The 21466-nt window shown below is 36.2% G+C and overlaps 1 protein-coding gene across 1 annotated transcript; it reads right to left on the reverse strand.

The window, feature by feature from the left end:
* Positions 1-7388: 7388 nt before the first annotated feature.
* LOC143549073 (phosphatidylglycerophosphate phosphatase PTPMT2-like) lies at positions 7389-15516 on the reverse strand. Its single transcript, XM_077040075.1, has 6 exons — positions 14394-15516; positions 12908-13030; positions 11695-11788; positions 10785-10867; positions 8231-8320; positions 7389-7797 (listed from the first exon to the last, which is right to left on the reverse strand). The coding sequence occupies exons 1-6, from the start codon at positions 14604-14606 to the stop codon at positions 7543-7545; spliced, it is 858 nt and encodes a 285-aa protein (XP_076896190.1). The 5' UTR covers positions 14607-15516; the 3' UTR covers positions 7389-7542.
* Between the last annotated feature and the right edge of the window lie 5950 nt (positions 15517-21466).

Consider the following 21466-nt stretch of genomic DNA (forward strand, 5'->3'; position numbering starts at 1 on the left):
ACATGTAACACCACGTGGGTTCCGTCCAGTTACTGACGGTAGCCCCCGCAATGAACCTGTTCAAATGGTCGTCTGGGTCGGATAGACCATCATAAGTGCCAATGTTGGACATTTGTTTGGCACTTCTCGGGGCGATTGCTTCCGCAATGTCCCTTGCGAATTTTGACTTTCCTGCATTTGTAGCAGTTGGTCTAAAGGTTTTGGAGAAGTCACGCGGGTTTCTCTCCGCATTTGTTGGTTTAAAAGCTTCCCCAAAATTCCTTTTTGGTTGGAAGTCCGTTTCCTTACGCTTCCCTTTCGCCTTATGGCGAGGGTTTGCGTCGGTATCGTATTCTTCCCTCTCGTCGTCTGAGTACTCGCACTCACTGTTCATATTGAGGTGTTGGCGAGTACTGCCGAATTCGTCAGCCTGTTGAACTGAACGCAAGCGTTCATCCAATTCAGCTTGGAACTCTCTTTGACGTGCTTCGGCCCACGCCTTCACTTGATCTAGTGTTTGGCGAGGGACCCTCGTTCGTTTTTCCAACTGGGCATCAGTGAACCCCAGTGGAATATTTACTGCACTTGCCCCGGCTTGGGTAGTCGGGGTAGTGTTCGTAAGATTTGTATAACCGCCGGTGTTCCCCCCAGTTGCTGGGGTTGTGGTTACCGGGGTTTCTTGGTCGGTTACTGGCCTTGGGACCGGAGTAACATTAACCATTTCTTCAGAAATTTTGAAAAAACTAAATTAGTTCTAGCTTTTATGCACGGATGGCGCCAATGAAGAAACACTAAGTGAACCCTGGACAGATTATAGATAATCTGGGGGTTAAGTAATGTTTCCCACGGATGAGGTCCAGCAGAAAAGGTTGTTCTTCAGAGGACCTGCAAAACAGACACCGTAAGCTCGTCACTGAGAAGGGGGGGTTCCTCCTTGTGACCACCCTCTGGCGTGAGAATCAGACTAGATTGCTCTGAATATAAGTGTATATTAAGAGATTGCTAGATAAGATTGAGATATCAGATGATATCCTTACCATTCCAAGGTGTTGGAGTATTTATAGCCGAAGGTAGGTTTCCAAGCAGGTACAGCCGGCTGAATAGTATTCCTGTTCTACCAACAGTGGACTACGCACAGGCCATGCTGGTTGGTGGATAGGTTACGGCCAACAGTAATAAGGTCGGCTGTATACTGTTCCTTTACTGCCGGCTACGCACTGTTCCACCAACTATAGGCTGCGCACGTTCCATCGTAAGGGTTGGTGAGTAGGCAGCGGCTAATAGTGACAAACAGTACTAGAGGGTGCTCCTCCTCGTATTGTTGTCGGTGAGCTGTCACCCTGTGATTAGTTCATGGGCTGCTCTGGTCAAACTGTCTGTTCCGTCCATACCTTAGTAGGTATAGTACGAAAGACCTTCCAGAAGCATACGGACTGGCTCATTTAGGCGGGAGTGTTCCCGCCTTGCTCATTCCTTCATGTGACTACTGAAGTAACGAATGCCTTGTGCGTGTAGCCTTGCTGTTAGTGCGGGTAGCCTTCCCTGATGGCTTGTATCCGCAGCTGCGGGAACAGGTGGGGTACTTCACCATTGGGAGGCTTTCCCTGCGGGTACAGCTGGCGTACTGCGCGTAAGGTTCTTTGAGCATGGTGGGTCCTGCTGGAGCAGTTGGTCATTGCGCAGACGTCCCTATTCAATGTGAGTCTTGCGGGTCCAACTGGGCTCTGCTGGGACCTACCTCTTCAGTCATCCATCAACAAGAAAAACCTTAACTGTAAACTAAATAATGTGGGGAAAGAGTTTAAAGAAGAATCCAAAAATGGAAAGGGGGAAAAGGAAAAGAAGAAACTCAAGGAAAGGCTGCTATACTGACACCATTATGATTACAGATATCATCTTTATGAATATTATTTTTTATTTATATTAAAATAACCCTTAACAGTTAACATACATACAAAGCTAAATTTAAACGAATCTAATAACATAATTAAAGAATGAAAGTTATTTTATAGTCTTTATCAAACGGCTTGAACTACTTAAAATAATTAAAGATTTATTTTCAAGTTATGTTTTACATAATAGTATCAAAGTTTAATATAAAACTTTTATTAATATTATTGGTTAGGAGAATAACATAGTGCATGTACAAATTTGACTAGTAAACTACACACACATGTATGCATCGATCTTCTTTCCTTTTGTCAAGACGTGTACGATAAATAAATTAATAACCTTGATAAAACTAATAACTTGTTCAATCCTTATTTAAGACCAGTGTAAAATTGGACATCAATCGATAAAATAATAAGATAGTAACTTTTTGAAATCCCTATGTATTACATATATATTGGTTTCAATGAAAGTATAAATTAACAACTACTAAATGATTTCAAATTCTAAGATTGTCTATTAAAAGATGAACCAATAGTCACTTGTTTTTGTTTTTGAACTTCAAAGCTATTCTTTAAAAATTTTCAATAAACATTTTATAATGATCAATTTCTGACCATGTTTAACGTACATGGAGAGGAAATGTGCCTTAAAACTTGATTTGTAAATTGTGAATGTAAATCACACTTGGAAATTTAAGAGTCATATGTAAAACCATTTTAAATTAATAAATAATTAGCTAGACAAGAATAAAAGGAATTAGAAACTTAGACATGACCAAGAACAAAACTAATATACTTACTTTCTATTAAATCGGTATCATCGTGTGTGTAACTTATATTGAATAAGCTATGATCATCTAAACTTTGGGTTGTTCAACAATGGGTTGAGCCGAATCATCAACTCATGCCCATAATTATGTGATTCGAGTTGGCACTTGGCACAGCTAGTCATCTTCAGTTTGAGCAAAGTTGAGGCGTTATTCAACTTGAGTCAGCTCATTGTTCTATGGTTGGATCGTTTTTTTGAATTTTGATGACTTTATATATGTTTTTAAAAAAAGTTTAAAATAGTAAGTTAGTAACATAATCAAATTGAACAAGTCTCAGATAAATTAGCATCAACAAACAATATACGCGAAAATTAAAGGTATCAAATTAGTTAAGCAAGCTATCTTTAGCTCAAACTCGCCTCGAATATTTATAATAATCAACTAGCTTGATCCAAATGAGCTCAGGCATAATTATCTTAATTAGTAGCTAGAAAAGGAAAAGCTTAATGAAAAGTTAAAGCTTAATGTATATTGTATAGGGACCAGTTGGAACAATAACAAAGACTTGTGGATATTAATAAAATAAATGATGAACAATGATTCTCTCTTGTGAGAAGTGTCACTTTCCACATGCATGCAAATAAAAATAAATACAAATACAAAATAAATTGTTAAAAAGTTGAAATTCAAATTTTAGCACTTTATAGAAGATTTTGGAAGCTTTTATAACAAAAGAAAGAAGCAACTAGGACTAGAATGACAAGTAACAAGTGTACAAGTGAAGTTGCTAAAGGTACAAGTTGTCAATGCATGGTGTATGTGTTTCATAATATTCTGTTTCCGTAAAGAAGTTGCAGAGTAGGAATATGACAACATGCATGGCTGCTTTTTAGAGACAAAGAATCCTTCACTCACTTTCATTTAAGAATAATACTATCACGTATAGAATTGATCATAAATAATATTTCTATTTTTATATGTATTTATATGTAGCATTGTCATGTGACATTGATGTTTTGTTTTTCCTTGATGTATTATAATATATAATATACTCGGCAGAGTTATAGCACGTAGGGCTGTAAACGAATCGAATTAAACTGGATGAGACATTGCTCTTGTTCGTCCGTTAAGCTTTTATCAGGCAAACAAACGGTTCACAAACATTTTACTGAACGAGAATTCATTTAAGTGATCGTCATTAAGGAATTCGGTTTAGTCATGTTTGTCCATGTTCGTTCGTTAATGTTGTGGATAAATGCAAACGAACACTAATGAAAACTGTCGGACGCTAACGGACAAACTAACATAAACAACCCTAACAGACAAACGAATAGAAACAACACTAGCATACAAACGAATGTAAACGATTACATATTAATTCAAGAGTAATAATCATAAATCCGCACAACCCACAAATCCGAAATTACACCCAGAGTATAACCCCCCCCCCCCACCCCCCCCCCACCACTCTCATATAAAATAAATAATAATAATAATAATAATAGTTTACACGGTAATCAAAACATAATAGTAAGAAAATAGACGAACATAAGCGAATTTCTCGCCGAAGGTTCAAGTTTATCAAACGGACAAACATGAATAAACTTCTTGTCGAACGGTTCGCTAGACGTCCAATGTGTTTACAACCCTAGTAACACGTATATATGAGACTTGAACTTTCACAATTTACAAGGAACTTCATCTCAACAAACACCTTGATACAATTAGGCTAGCTACAAGCCTTTACTTTGATGTACTTTCAATTGGTGTAGCTTCATTTTACTTTTGGCCGGTCAGTTTTAAAGCTTTTAAACTATAACGAATAATTTGGTTTACGATTTATATTGAAAACCATCTATAAAAAATTGGACCGTACCGTAAAATTGATATGTTTAAATTTTGATTTTTAAAGTATTACACATGATCATTGGAATTTATGGTGAGTCAATGACACTAGTAAAAGAACTCCTAGACTCAACAACTCATAATACGAAAATATTAATGGGATATAAGAATTTGGGTGAGAGTTATATATCATAGGCGAATATATTCTATGTATTTACTTTATTTTGATCATTTGTGATATTATTCACTACATTTTCTTGAATTACATGAAATATCTTATTCTTAAATTATCTAAAAGTAGACATGGGTCATGTTTATGCATGTCAAAGCATTTTCGACAATTTATAAATGCAGATCCCATTTATAATACACTTGTAAGCGAGAATAACATAAAAATAATAATATAATATATTAGACTTTTTAATCACAATAACTCTTTTTAGTTAGAAAAAAATAAGATATTTTCTTTTGTATCATTTTCTTTTCTAAAAGCAAATTGAATTTTAATAATCTCAATTTAATGTAGTTTGTCGATAATAAATTCAGCTTAGAAAATAGCTGTCATCGGTCCCAACTTTCACACTATTTTTTCTCATTGGACCTCCGTTAAAAAAAACTTAATTGCGTTAAGTTTTTTCCAAGTTTCAGATTGATGTTTTAGGCTTTTGATTGGAATGAGAATACGAATCAATTGATGTATAACTTAACTTGAAACGATAAACAGCTTGTATTTTGTTAAGTAAAAATTTAAACACCGGAATTGAAGCATTTTTTAGTCGTTTGGACCATCGTTTTTTGAGGTAAGTTTTACATAAATTGACTCGTATCTTAATTCCGATCAAAAGCCCTAAAATAACAGTTTGAAATTTGAAAAAAAAAAAAAAAAAAAAACTTAACGTCATTACGTTTTTTTAACGGAGGTCCAATGACAAAAAATGGTATGAAAGTTGGGACCGGTGACAACTATTTTTTACGTTGGAATTATTATCGAACAACTGCATTAAGTCGAGATTATTAAAATCCAATCTGCCTTCTTAAAGTAATGTAAGATAGGAAGCATGCCTTACAACCATATCATTGAAACCCTTCTCTCATCAATTGAGGATGATATACACATGTTTTTCCAGTTCAGTGAAATATACATGTTTTTTTATTCATACACATTAGATGACAATTTAAATATGTGTTACAAAATTAGAGGGTGCTAGTTTTATTATTATTATTATTATTATTATTATTATTATTATTATTATTATTATTATTATTATTATTATTATTAAAATTTCACTTGAGGTCTTAAACATATGAAGCTTGTGATGTGGGTTCGAGCCCATGTATTTGTAATTTGTTTTATCCAGAAGAGTGAGAAGACCATAACCCTTCTTGTTCATTAAACCTTATGTTCAACTGTTCAAGGGCGGATTTAGGTCGTGTATATCTTGGTTAAGTAACCCCGTAAAAGAAAAGTTTAACATGTTATATTGTTTTCTGTTTTCGACAGATGAGCATAGAGAAGCATATCGAACAGGTTTGAAACCAAACTGAAACTCCTGTTTGTAATTGGTTTGAGGACCCTCCTCCGATGAAACCAAACCAATATGATCATTTCCCTCAACAAACGAAACCAAACAAGTTTAGGGGGTTTTGACTAGTTTCGACTAGTTTTGACTCACTCGAATTTGGCTCCAACCTTACAAGATTTGAGCCCAAGACTAGTATTGTGCACCTCTCGCTGAGTAACACCGTGGCATTACGGCAACCTAAGTAAAGATTTTGAAAAGGTTTTGAGCTTTTAGGAAGAGTTAAATAGATGTGTTATATATGTGATTAATGTGTATTTGTTCTTACAGTGTAATACTATTAGGGTGCAAACGGGCCGAGCCGCTCGCGAGCTAATCGAGATCGGCTCATAAAAAGCTCGATCGAGCCAAGCTTAAACGATCCCAAGCCCAAGCTCGAGCTCAGGCCTAAAAGTATTAAACGAGCCTGATCCCTATCTTCACTTATCTAGCTTGAACCGGATCACGAACCTAAATGAGCATGATATTATATTTTTTTAATATATATATTTAATAATTATCAAATTAATATATATAATGTTATGAAAAACAACTAAAATTAACCAAATAATATAATGTTTCAAAGTTTATTCTTACCCAATTAAAGATTAGGTATGTTTTGTATTTAGTGTTTTTAATGTTACATGAATTCAAAATTTCAATGGTATATTGGTTTTCTAATAAATCTTCTAAAGAAATATGTAGACAAACCTTGTAAACAAACATATCATACGAACATTTGTAAAAGGGGATGGAGAATTGGAGACGTACACTTTTATTGGTGCACACCTTAGTAAATTGTAACCGGTGTTTACAAAATATAAAATGGAAAATGGAACCGACGCACGTCCAAACATTTTAATTTCATTCACTTAATTATGTGAAAATTAGAACCTATCTCTCTTAAAACAATATATTTTAATTGAATTTTATGGTTATATATGAAATTGATTTTTATAGATTTTACATATTTTATTATATATTGTTATTAATATGTTTAAGAAAAGACATTTTCTCAACCCGTGTAGCACACGGGCATATAAGCTAGTTATTTTATATATGAAATTATAATTGAAAAGAAATTTATAAGAATATTTATAAATATATAAAAAATTATTAAAAAATAGTAATCGAGCTTGAAAATCTACTCACGAGCCAAAATCAAGCTTTGACGTTCCGGGCTCGGCTTGTCTCATTTGCACCTAATTGGAACCCACGACTGCAATTTGGCTCAACAGCTTTTGGCTCAACAGCTAGGTGGCCGGTTCCAAGTCCGTGACTTAAAACATAGAGAAAAGCAATAAATTACATAAGGCATTGCATCACTCAAAAACACCATAAATTAACAGTAAAACACAATATTGTTAATCATACTTAGCATAACATCACGATTCGTATGTATACACAAAACCCGTTATTGCACGAAGACACGATCCTCTTTTGCAAAAACCAAGAGCACCAAAGCCGACTTCTTTCATTAGTCACACAGTTAAATAGTTAACAAGTGGGCGCCTCGGTTAACTTCATATTGATTGGTGTACACGCACCCGACACTTTTAAAGACGCAAAAAGGCAAGACAGTTTTGCTATCATCGGTCTGGCTTTTGTTACTCTTGGAACAAGTGCTAGTCCGTTGCCCCGTGACGGACTTTTATACCCTTCTAAATCGGCTTTTGTGATTAGCACCGCATCACTTGATGGTGAGGGTGTGGCAGTTGAAGATGACCGCCATTGTTTGTATCCTTGAACGGCCTGTGCAAACAGTTCAGCTCGAGCTTAAACTCGGCTCTTTAAAACCCTTATTTTGGGTAGTTTTTTGTGTCTCTTAATGGTCAAACAATTACGTTAAAAAAATTTTAACTTGTAATTCAGAAAGGGCTTGCGGCGCAGGTTATTGCCCGTTTACCTTCTGTCTTGATGTAAACACTATATTTTATCGATTAATGTTTACAATTAAATTACTAAAAAAAAGTTGTAAGGAAAAAAACAAGTCAAATGGATCGAGCAGATCGCCTCCGAAGTATATTCAAATGCATAAAATCTCCTAAATATTGTATTTATAAATTTAGATTATTTTTGGCACAACAGTTCTCATTTTTAAGTATTATGAAAGACACCAAATTTTTTTATTTATTTATTCTTTTAATACTTTTTAACCCTTTTTTTTCATTTTTAGGGAGCTAACCTTCCATTGGGACGGGGCCAAGAGAACTCTAGGCCGTCTAGACCGCACATATTCCAACGCAGAAGCAGGAGTCATATGCTTGTATTCCACCTTGCACCACATTAAAACTAACTCAATACAACTTCCATAAGTTCAACAAAGATAGTATGTATAGTATATATTATATATGGAATAAATATGCAAAATAAAACACAGTTTTTGTTTATTGGTTTTTTTTTATTTTTGGTTTGGTTTTTTCGGTTTTAACCATTTTGGCTTGGAATGTTTTAGCAGAAAAAAATAAAATCAGCCCAAAATAACGAATTTTGGTAGGGGTGTTCATCGGTTTATTCGATTCGGTTATTTCAATTTTGATTTTTTTTAACCCTAACCGAACCGATCCGAATTAGACGTGTTTTAGCGAATTAAACAGATTATTTCGTCTATTAGGTTCGGTTATCAGATTAAACCGGTTATTATTCAGTTTATTCGATTGTATGTGGTTGGTCAAAAATAATGAATTTTGGTCTATAACTTTGGGCCTAAATCTTTTTGTTAACTAATTGATTATTATACACTTGGGTTATACTATTTATTAAATTCATATAAATTACTTCAAATTAAAAATGAAAATCCAAAAATTCTATTCAGTTTTAATGAAAACATAAACCACGCTCGTTTAACATACTTTTCAATACCCTAAAAAATGCCACCTAAAGAATCCCAAGCATCCGTTAACGACCTCCAAGTAGAAGAAGTCATACCCACAAACCAGAACCATGATATTTGGCATCATTTTGATATGTGTGTGATGACCGACAAATCAACGCATGCTCGGTGCAAGAAATGTGGTCTATATTTCAAACCCGACTCAACTCAACGTTGAAAAAGCATGCATTGCGGTGAAAAGCACCCGCATTCAAGGTCAAACATCAATAGCCAGCGACAGAAATCTTTGGAATTTTGACATTAATATTGTAATCATTCAATGTGCAAAGTTAGTGATTCAAGGACGTTTGTCATATAGCAACCATGATAACCCGCTTTGACAGCAAATGCTCAAAAAACTCTCCAACCGCTTTACAAACACGTAAGCCGTTCAACTCTTAAACGCCGCTGTTTAAGTTTAAGGAAAGAAGCAAAATATGAATTAGCTTTAGGTTTTGAAAATTTAATAACGCGTGGGGTGCGAACTTAACTGCCAATGTTTGATCGGATTCGTGTGGATCTGACCAAATATCGGTAGTTAAGTTAACGCCTGTTTTTAAGTTATCACTTATCAAAACCTAAAATTAATTCCGTTTTTGGTTTCTTTCCATTAACGTAAACAACGACGTCTAAGAGTTGAACAGGTTGCGTCTTGGAGAGTTCTTCTAGCAGTCGTTGTCAAACGCGGTTGTCAAGGTTGTTATATGGCAAATGTCCTTGAATCATGAACTTCGCAAATCGATTGATTACAATATTAAAGTCAAAATTCCAAAGATTTATTCCAAATATCGTTTTTTTACATGATTTTTCAAAGTTGGGTTTGAAAAGTATACCACATTTCTTGCACCGAGCACGCGCTGATTTGTCAGTCAGGCGGGCAAAAAAAACCTAGTTAACCGAACCGACCGAAATCGAACTGGTTTGAAACCGATTATGTAGAAACCGGTTTGGAACCGATTGAAATCGTAGGTTCGGAACCAGTTCGTAATTCTCTCTACCAAAACCGGTTTCAAACTAGTTAACCGGTCCAAAACCGACTAAAACCAGTCAAACATCGATCATAACCCAAACCAAAACCAATCGTAAACCAGTCAACAAAACCTGTTTCAACCCGAACCGAAACAATTATAAACTGGTTTTGACTTTTGTTGACTAAACTAAACCGGTTTCAAACCGAACCTGTTTAGGGTTTGAAACTGGTTTTTGTGCCTCTATCAGTCATCACACATAACGAAACGTTGCCAAATATCACGGTTTCGGTTTGTGGGTATGACTTTTTTACTTAAAAGGTCGTTAAGGATGCTTTGGATTCTTTAGGTGCCATTTTTTAGGGTATTGATAGTGTATGTTAAACGAGTGCAGTGTTGCGTTTTGAGAGTGTGTTTTGCGTTTTTGAGGGTAAAATGAGCCCAAAAAAAGTAAAAAAACCGATTTAAAATGGTAAATCGATTTCTACCTATTAAAAATCAATTTTTAACAGTAATATTAGCTGGACGGCAGTCAAACCGGTTTCAACAATAAAACTACAAACCAATCCCAACCTTACGGTTTCAAACCAGTTCGGTTTCTAGGTTGGGTCGGTCAACAGGTTTTTTTGCCCACCTCTAATCCCTACAAGGCTATAACTTAATATAAACAGGGTCGGGTCGGGTCGGTAAGGTTGTCACAAGACTGCAAGAGGCCAAAACTAATACTTATATTTTCCCGTCTAATCCATAAAAGAATTAAAAACATAACCGAATCGACTGGTTCGTAAGTAAATTGGTCAAAATTGCCACCTCAAAATATACTACTGCATGCTGCAGTGATCTTAGTCAATTACTGTAAAAAAAATTAAAAAATTTAATGTATATAAGAATATATTTACCAAATAACAAAGCACGATTGTTGTGCTTCTTCCCCTACCAGCTTTGCAGTGAACGTATGTGGTCGTGCAATTGGTCGCATTCCCTATAATTAAACAAGCCACATATGTAGTCCGCACGTCCAAAATAATAAAACTAAAATACAAAGGTACATGTGACGATTTAACCCCTTGACATATAAATAGGTCAGTTCGGTTATGTTTATAGCCGGTCAAAAAGGTAAACTAAATATAGACAAGGAAATGGGATGAAAATAGCCCCAAGGGTATTTTCGTTGCACAACCTATTCTAACTTAGGGGCGTTCATCGGTTCGGATATCGGATTATCGATTCGGTTTACTGTGGACTGCCGAAATGTGTCTAACCGAACCAATTAAACATATTTATTCGGTTTATTCAGTGTTATCAGATTAAACCAATTATTATTTGGTTTATTCGATTGAATTCAGTTCGGTTTATTCAATTTGGTTCATTTGGTGTGGACTAAATGAAATGCGTCTAATCTGGCCAAATTCAACAAACCGATTTATTTGGTTCAGTCATCCGATTAAAGCAATTCTTATTCGGTTTTTTCAACTATCCGAATAAGCAAGATTTGTGGACCTGGACCAGTAGCTGAACCGAAAATCGTATTCACAATTCAGTTTGGTTTTTTCCGGGACACTTTTTTCCTACATAAGTAATTTTTTTATAAATAAACAGTATGGATACGTTTTTGTCTTCAGGTTTTTTGCACACCCTTATTCTAAATGGTTTTGCTTAAAAAAATTTATACTTATAGTTTTTGAAATCATACTGACACACTATTTGTTTATAGAATGCCTGATTGTTTAGACGAAATGAACACGAGTCGAAAGTCGTGCAAAAGCACACCCATAGAAAATACTAGCAACAAAAATATTCTTCACTTACTGTGAATGAAATTAACTGCTCTATCAATGTCAACAAACGAAGGAGCAAATAGGTAATCTCGTGTTGGAATAACGAGATGGTCTATGCCATGAGCCTGGAAAATAAGACAACGAAAAAAAAATTATGTAAACAAAATTATCAACTTCAAGACCTAACATGTATGATGTATTTCAAAAGTGTAAGTGCAAGACTAGAGGTAGCAAATTGGTTGGTGGGTAATCAGTCAAAACGGGTTTGGATTGAAAAGGGTCATTTTTATGTGTGGGCCGAAACTAGACTTGTAAACAAACGAGACGAACACGAACGGGCATGCTCGTGTTCATTCATTCAAGTTTAATCAAATAAACAATCGAACACGAACAATAAACGAACAGGTTTTTCTTGTTCGTGTTAGTTCGTTAAGAAAATGAGTGTGTACGTTTATGTTCATTTGTTAATAGCGTAAACGAATGGTTCGCAAACGTAAAGGACATAATCGAACATAGATAAACATGAACATCGGTCCTAAAATATTAATAAAAGTAAACTAAATTGTAATGTATGATATTTCAAATTCGTAAAACTAGACTAAACTGTAACAAGCCTTAAATGATTATATAAAGAAACAAACATACACTAGCAAACATAAAAGTAAACGAATGAGCAGTAACGATAACAAACGAAATTCACGAAAATAAATAAATGAACGAGACATATATTCATGTTCGCACGTGTGTTTGTTTATTAAAGAAATGATTGTAAACAAACTTCCCGCCAAACAGTTCACTGTACATTCAGTTCTTTACAGGCCTAGCCGAAGCAGGTCGGGTAAGGCTGGGATGACCCGCAAACACTTTTTGTCCACTTATATTTTTCAATAACAAAAGATGATTAGTGCTGATACAAAAAACGATATCATTGTTATAACAATCTAAATCTTTAACTAAAATATGTATTAAAAATAGACTTTAAGTGGCAAGTGAAAGTGTCAGCAAACAATACATATGAAGTTGGGTATGCGTTTGCATAACAACGATTTTCTATTAAAACTTTTGAAGCGTAAAAATAAAATAAAAAAACACGGATCCACCATTGAACCATCCTAGGAAGACATGAATACCCTGTAAAGTTTATGGATGATCAGAACCATACACCTAAATTTAACCAAAACTAGGTTGAACAAAGACATTATGCTCAAAATATTAATAGCATAATTATACTGACAGACACTTACGTGGTATAACGAAGTGGGAACCAAAGTTTCATAAGGCTCGTTGAGGGTAATGACACCACCGACACCAAGCTGCTTCAGTCGAGGAACGTCCTTTAGAAATGGAACAGCACCCAACAGAAGAAACTAAAGGAATATGACAAACAAATATGTTTATAACAATAAATTACATATGATCAAGAAAATAATATCATACATTAATTTGATTTACGAGATTTATAAGAAAAGAAAATCATACTCCTTATCCAAAACCAAAACACAAATAGCTTGTAATAAGAAGTGTGTTTGGATGGATGTAGAAATTCAAATCAGTTTTTAACTAAAATATTATGAAAAGCAAACATGCTTGAAAACATATTAAGTATTATCAGGTAGTATATCAATTAAAATAACAGAATGGTAAAAACATGAAAATCATACTCCTTATCCAAGATCAGAATACAAATGAACTGTCAACAACAGCATTTGGATGTGTTTTCAATTGATTATATAAATTGAAATTTTGTTTAATCAATTTTTAATGTTGGTGTAAGCTGATAATAAATCTGATTTTCTGATTATCTAGGTTCAAAATTATCTGGTTTGAAGAATCATATTAAGATTGATATAAGAATAACACAACTGGGAAAATGTGTAACATTTCTAATCTGTTCGCCAACTTTAACCAACGGGTAATCTGGTTCTGGTAGGCCTGTAAGCGTACCATTTAGCGGAAAATTTGTTTACACATGTCCTGTTCGTTCATTTACATTCATGTACGTGCATTTACGTTCGTTATTTAAATCCGTTTATGTTCATTCATTTACGTTCATTTGCGTTAATTAGTTTACATTTAGGCCTGTAAAGAACCGAACATTCAGTGAACCGTTCGGCATGAAGTTCGTTTATGTTAGTTTGTTTTAAACGAGCGAACGTGAACAACAGATTTTATTCGTTCAGACATTTTGTTAAAATGAACGAACAAGAACAAGTCTCATTCGTTTACGTTAGTTTACATCGGTTTATGTTCATTCGTTTGCATTCATTTACGTTTGTTACTTGACGTTTGTTTAGGTTCATTGTTAATATTCAACTTTATAATCCCATTACAATTTAGTTTAATTTAAGAAACCTTTTAGGTCCAACACTTTGCCACTCACATTTACTTGACATTGGTATTAGCTCACTTAATTGTCGCTCACCCGCTCATCTATGTTTAATTATATTCATTCGTGAATCTATACCATTAACAAACAAACCTAAATGAACATGAACATATATTCATTTTTTTAACCAACACACGACTCGTTTATTTATTCATGTCCGATCTTCTGTTCGGTTACTTCATTCATGTTCATTCCGTTCGTTTACAAGCCTATAATGAAGTCTGTTTAAGTTCATTCCTCAATATATATTAGGTTCTTTAAAGTCCATTACAATTTAGTCTATTTTTTAAACTCGATCACAGCAATATTTTAATCAAACAAATGACATCTTATAATACACAAACCTGATCGATTTCGTCCCACCATCGGAACTCGGCTTGCATCTTATTCCTACAGACATTATACAACAGCGTTGGGTAAAACAGGATCCGAGCTCCAGCTCCAACCAACACTCTCTTCGCATCCACCGCAACAATCTGCCGACTATAATTACTATAACCCACAATCTGCCCATCACTTTTCATATTCGATGCATCATCCAAATCCTCAATCTTCATGTCACCGAACAGAATCAAACCCGTAACTCTCGAAATGAACACGATAGATTTAATTAAACACCCATTACTGCATAAACCCTAGAAGATTCAATTGAGCTGTGGAAAGTGAAATTGAAACCAAATTGGGGAAGAAATCAATAAATTAAAAGTGGGTTTTGGTGGATTTCATCTAATTCGAACGACTTTGTGCAGAAATCAATATTTTCAGTGGAACCCCTAGAAGATTAAATTGAGCTGTCGAAACAAAATTGAAACCAAATTAGAACCAAATTGGGGTAGAAATCAATGAATTGAAAGCGGGTTTTGATGGGTTTGAGCAAATTCGAACGAATTTGTGCAGAAATCAAGATTTTGACTGGAAACCCTAGAATATTAAATTGAGCTGTAGAAACCAAATTGGAACTAAATTGGGGAAGAAATGGACGAATTAAAAGTGGGTTTTGGTGGGTTTGATCTAATTCGAACGAATCTGTGCAGAAATCAATATTTTTAGTGGAAACCCGAGGAATATTAACTTTGAGCTGTGGAAAGTGAAATTGGAACCAAATTGGGGAAGAAATTGATGAACTATAAGTGGGTTTTGAAGAATTCGAACTGGGTTTTGATGGGATTGAGCAAATCTGAACTGATTTGATGGGTTTGAGCAAATTTGAACGAATTTATGCAGAAACCCTAGGAATAATAAATTGAGCAGTGGAAGGTGAAATTGGAACCAAATTGGGGAAGAAATTGATGAATTGGAAGTGGGTTTTGGACGAATTTGATGTTTGATTTGTGAATTTGAACTAATTTGATCGAATTTGGGCAAAAATCAGTGAGATTTGGAGTGATTTGTGGGAAAGTGATGAAACGGTGTGAAGGTATTTGGATATGTAAAATTGACCTTGGATGATGGGTTATTTACGATATAACCTGATGTGACTAGAGGATATAATAGAATATGCTGTGATGAAAATGAAATGGATAATTTGGGTATTATTGTTTTAATATTATGTTATCTAAGTGTGTTGTTTTTGACAAGTTTTATTTTTTGATTGGGAGTAAGATGTGTTTAGACACGTGGAGTTCTGTAATTGGATAATTTAAATATATTAAATAAAGAAAAATGGGTTTTTAAGTTATGATTGGGCAACTTTATGATATTAAATTTCATTTAAAGAGAGGAAAATATGTAATTGAATTTAGTGGTTGAAAAATAGGCAGGGGAGATGAAATATACAATAGTTCTTATAATTTAAGTCGATAAGAGCATTCTCATCTAATTTGTGAGATTTCATTACCGGTGCCTCACATTTAGACGTTGGATTTACTCATAAACACAGTTCTAAATATCACGAGTTAATTAAAACTTTCGCGAAATAACATAAAACATCAATAGTCATTACAAACATTCATAACTTGTCTTTTAAACATAACTTAAACATGTCTTTTAGTTCAAAACATAACAAATAGATCTTCAGATGCCAGCTTCTTTATTCTACCACCATGTGTCCCCGCTCAAGCCAGCTGCCTCATTCTACTCACATGCGTGCATACTAAAAGTCAGTCACGCTGAGTGAGTTCTAGTTGATCACATAACGTACAATACGTACACTTACCTTCCATTATGCATCCGAAGACACATAATAATTACGTTACTATTTTGCTTTCATTACATAACTTCATACATACTTTATTACTTTCATACTATATATTTACTGTCTATTCTATCTCAAATATTATTAAGGTCTGACCCCTTCCTTTTCTATCTCATATATTATTAGGGTCTGATCCCTATTTTCTTTGTCTATCTCATATATTATTAGGGTCTGATCCCTTTCTTGTCTATCTCAGATATTATTAGGGTCTGATCCCTCTTTATTTCTCTATCTCATATATTATTAGGGTCTGATCCCTTTCTTCTCTATCTCAGATATTATTAGGGTCTGATCCCTTACTTCTTCATCTTCGTACATTCTGTCTTTACGTACTCGTAACTTACATAACATTCTTTACTATTTCATACACATTCATACATACATCTATCATACACACCCATCTATCAGATACATACCTCCCTTGTCAATACGTGCAATATCCGAAGATCGTTCACGTACCGACAAGCTTTCGATCACATTCAAGATATACATAATTAACATATAAATCATACATGGCATAAACTTATCATTTAAGGTAAGTGTATTAACTATCACATCGAGTATGCACACAGCCCCGAAAACATAACAAAGAAATGGGGCTAGAAACTCACCTGTACGCGGTTACGTTCAACGTTAATGGTTATTCCCTTCTTGAGTTGTGCACGGCTAACTGTATAATATTTACATGTATCAATTAATTATTACTACTCATATCGTATTTCTATCTTTATATAACCCACAACGAATGGGGGTCCGGGGGCAGCGCCCCTGGCAGCGGGGTTCTAGGGGCGGCAGCCCCTAGCGGGGATCCAAGGGGCAGAGCCAGGGGCTGGGGTTAAGCTGCCAGGTCAGCTTGGAAAAATTTTATTTTCATTAACTGTCATAACACATTTTCCATTTGGATTTTGAGTTATTTTCTAATTCGCTATCTCATTCTCCATCACGAATTAAGCCTAACTCGTTACTTGATTCGTCATCTTACATGCCTGATTCGTTAGTTGATTCGCTGTTCTAGTTCGTTAGCTTATCATAGCGAACTGTGAGTAACGAACTACTGATTCGTTATCCTATCCTGGTCTGGTTCGTTATCCCAGCGTAACGAACTGGATAAGCAACGAATCACTTGATTCGTTGTCTTGACATAACGAACTGGGTGAGTACAAATCACTTGATTCGTTGTCTTAATCCTCTCATTATAACGAACTAGAATATGTTCTTATCCAGACTTTGACTCAGAGTCAAAGTCAAAATTTCCAAGAACACGAATCAGTCAACATATACCAGATCTACAATTAAACCTTCATTTATCCACGAAATATCACGATTTGGGTATCAATGAACTTGGAATCATAGCGCCTACAAAACCCTAGGTGTCCAATAGGCCAAACATTCACGTTTACAGGGTGCGATTTGGGCATACATATACGGGTTTCTTTAGGTTAACAATTAACCCATCAAACGGTAATCAATTTCCATAAGATTTGTTGTTTCGGATTCGTTTATAACAAACTAACACAGATCTTTGATTACCCAAACTAAACCGGACCTATATGAACAATTTCTAAATATAAACGTACCTTAAACGAGTCGGTATACGAACACGAGCTGGTCTTTGATGTTGTTTTGGTTCGTCACGACGTTCCAGCACCAACAAGCTCGGGTTTTCGCCTTCGGATCTTGGTTCGGGTTGTGTGTGTTTTTGATGGTGTAGGCTAGGTGTAGAGATGGATAAAAATGGAAATGTTTAGGGTTTAAGGGGTATTTATACTCCCTTAAGCCCATGGACCTATGGCCCATTCCATCTTTTATTCTATCTTTAAGGTCCAAGCCCATCATCATATAGTTTATTTATCTAAACCGACACACGACACTTTATCGAATAAACGAAATTCCATTTATTTATTATAATCAAAAGTAGGATGTTACACAACTCCCTATCTTTAAATTCAAAAGTGTAAAGTGTCATTTTCGTCTTTATGGTTTGACAAATACTGTGAATTTAGTTTAAAAAGTTTATTTTTTTGTATATGGATTCTCCACGTTTCCCAGTTATTGCCAATTACATCCAAATTACTAACCCCGTAAAATTTAATCGTTAAGTCAGGGGTAGACATGTCTTTTCACCATTTATTTATTGTAATACTTATTTTAGTTAACTGCGGTTTTCATACCTCTAGTTTGCCCAAATCTGCAGTTTTAGTTTAGTAGTTTCAAATTTGCAATTTTCTTCCCTATAGTTTCATTTCACTTGCAATTAAACATGAACTCTCTAATATTGTTAAGTCTGGTCGTGAAACTCATCAGTGTGCCCTTCACGTGAGGGGCAGTTGTCCCCTTTTTTTTCCCCAAATACATCCCAGCCTCTCACGTGAGGGGGCTTGTGAATTGGGACTGAATGTAGGTTCCTAGCCGGATCTTCACAGGAATATCTTGTAACACGAGGGTGCGGAATCCCCACGTAATACGATGCGAGCGTAAGATATATAATACGTTGAGACGATACACGAACACACGTTACAATACTAATAAACACGTTGTATTGCAACACTTCAACACGTGATCTCTAATCACAAACACGTTCTGTCTCCTAACCCTTAAACAAAACAAGCCGAAGCTGAAGTTATATAATCCTCGACAACTTCGCCTAACATGTTAGGCGAAGTTGTCACAACTTCGCTTGTCTACAAGTTCGCCTACATCCCAGGCGAACTTGTGTGACACAATATCCAAAACCAAAACAAATAATCTAACACGATTACAGACACATACAAAACACTAGATACTGAACTACTGACATTATGCACCAACAGACTCCCCCTTGGCAGTAGCTTCATATCTCTATCTTTAATCTCGTGTCTAGTAATCCCAAAAATCTTGTGTCACCCGTCTTCAAGCATGAACGCCCTGTCTGACACACAGAGACCACCCTCTGGTATTTCTTGGCTTCATCTTTCCACGCAGGAATATAGAATATCTTCTTATCGTTTAGCACCTGCAAGTCAACTTGAGACAAATTTACCAAATGCATGGGATCATACACTCTCAGAATCTCTTGTTCGTCTTCATCTTCCATAACCGCTTCAGCTATTTGGCTATCAACATACCACCACTTTAGACTCTTTAAAACATCCTTGGGCATTGTCTTCATCGGCATTTCTTTCAAACACCGAACCGGCTTATATTTCATCACCATCCAAGGTTTTCCATCAGCTCGCATTCCTCTTTCCTTATCTTCAACCAGCTTCCCTTTCTGCGGCTTTAACAATTCAAACTTCTTCTCTTTCACACTTTCTTTCCACACAATCTTCCCAATTATTCTGGCCATATTATCATCACTTCTATTAATCAACCCCAATTTTGCCAAATCCTTCACCTCACACTCAGGCAAGGTATTGAGAGATCTCAACATCCTCTTAAAACACTGAATCCTATCAAAGCGTTTAATTACAAATAATCTCAACTGCTCATCATACAACCAGCATATAATACCCTTCTTCGACTCAGCATACCCTTTGATATTGTAACTCTTCTTGAACATGGTTGGAACCGCTGGCTTCTTTGTCTTTACAAACCACTGAGCGTAGCCTTCTTTCCATCTCGGCTGCTCTTCCCACTCAGACTCATCCGTCACATCCATATCTTGACTAACATTTACTTTGTCAACGCCTGTAATATCATGTTCTACACTGTCATCCACAATCTCACCCTCTTCAATCTCACTATCAATCACAATCTGTTCACCTATCTTTTCAATCTCTTCAACAGGTAACACATCGTCATCACCCACATCATCATCACCCAACGTTTCCTCATCATCCACAACCACAACATCTTCACCACCTGATCCACCTGCTGTACCAGTTGACTCCCCCTGAGATGTGAAAGTCCCAAGAGTTTGTTCAGTTATTGGCAACTCACCACCTGCACCTTTCGATGCATTGGGATCATCGTCTCTATCATGACTTTTATTTGTTCTCAACTCATCGCCCTTGCAGCTCGTCTCCCCCTGAGATGCTATGAACTGCTTTAGAGCATCAAAACGTTTACCGTGTTCGACAAGGAGGGACGATTGGATTTGATTTTCTGCTACAAGGCCCTGGATAGCTTGTGTCTGGATTAGATTTATTCTCGACTGTTCAGCAACCACCCTTTCAAGAGCCGCTATCCTTTCAGAATCAGACAAGGTAGTATCAAAATCAAAGCGCATGTGAGAAACTTCTTGAGCATAAGGTGGAGGTATTCCCAAACTGACTGGAATACCAGAAGCAGGCTGAATAGTAACCGCGGTTGGTATTGTGACAGATAACCCCGCAGTAGCTACCAACGTCGACTCAACAAATCTTGCAACAACCTCCGATGGAGTAAGAGTAGGAGGCGGCAAGGAAACTATCTCCGGAGATGAAAACTGAAACGTGGTTGGTGGAATACCGAAGGATGATGAGGTCACCACGGGAACACTGGAGGCGATCGGTACTGTTACAGTCATCGAAGCCGGAACCATGGTCATACCAGATAACGAGGGTGGAGAGAAACGAACCACCCTTGAGCTTTCACCAGCTCCCGAACCCTCACCAATTCTGGCCCTCTTTGATCGACGTATCAACCGGTCTAACTCCTCCTCGAAGTCAGATTCACTGTCATTTGAGTCTTTCTTTCTCTTACCATGTATTCTTTCTTGTGTGACCAGAATCTGTCGTGCTTCAGCGATATCGTCAGCGGAGGAGTCAGAGTCGGTTCTCTCAGAATCTGCTACAGACGTAGCGACCATCGAAACATTCACACCAGATGCCTCAGCTTCTGGTGCTTGAACCTCTGCAGCTGGATCAATCTGCTCCATATCAAAGAACCCTTGGCCACCAAAAGCAGCTTCATGATCTACCTGTTCCTCTGGAGCTGCAACAGGATCAGCAGGCAAAGCTTGTTGTACCACAGGTAGTGGTTGAGGAACATCAGCCTGTTGCGGTGCCGGGTCCCGAAATTCATCTCCACGAGGAGCAATATAAGCAGGGTTCACCAAATAACCAAACAATAGAGTGTGCCGCGGACGAAGCTCTGGTTTGCTACGTGCGCTTGACGACCTACATTGCGCAAAGATCCTCTTACTTACACTCTCAACATAACTGATGGGACATCGTTGAGGTAGTGTAGGTGCTACATGATTCAAAATCATCTGTAAGAATCTGGGGTACATTAAAAATCTTTCACGAGCGACCGCGCGTCTCT

This window comes from Bidens hawaiensis, unplaced genomic scaffold, assembly GCF_021521415.1.
Source record: "Bidens hawaiensis isolate Kalapana, Puna unplaced genomic scaffold, B.hawaiensis_p1.1 tig00015393_1, whole genome shotgun sequence".
NCBI classification, from domain to species: Eukaryota; Viridiplantae; Streptophyta; class Magnoliopsida; order Asterales; family Asteraceae; genus Bidens; species Bidens hawaiensis.

What these genes read in the sequence shown, in the direction of transcription:
- LOC143549073 (XM_077040075.1), bottom strand. Translation starts at nt 14,606, where the DNA reads ATGAAGATTGAGGATTTGGATGATGCATCGAATATGAAAAGTGATGGG. An exon ending in TTCCCACTTCGTTATACCAC is followed by an intron (nt 11,789 to 12,907) that starts GTAAGTGTCTGT and finishes CTTATTTTCCAG; the next exon opens with GCTCATGGCATAGACCATCT. An exon ending in TGGCCCCGTCCCAATGGAAG is followed by an intron (nt 7,798 to 8,230) that starts GTTAGCTCCCTA and finishes CTGTTTGCACAG; the next exon opens with GCCGTTCAAGGATACAAACA.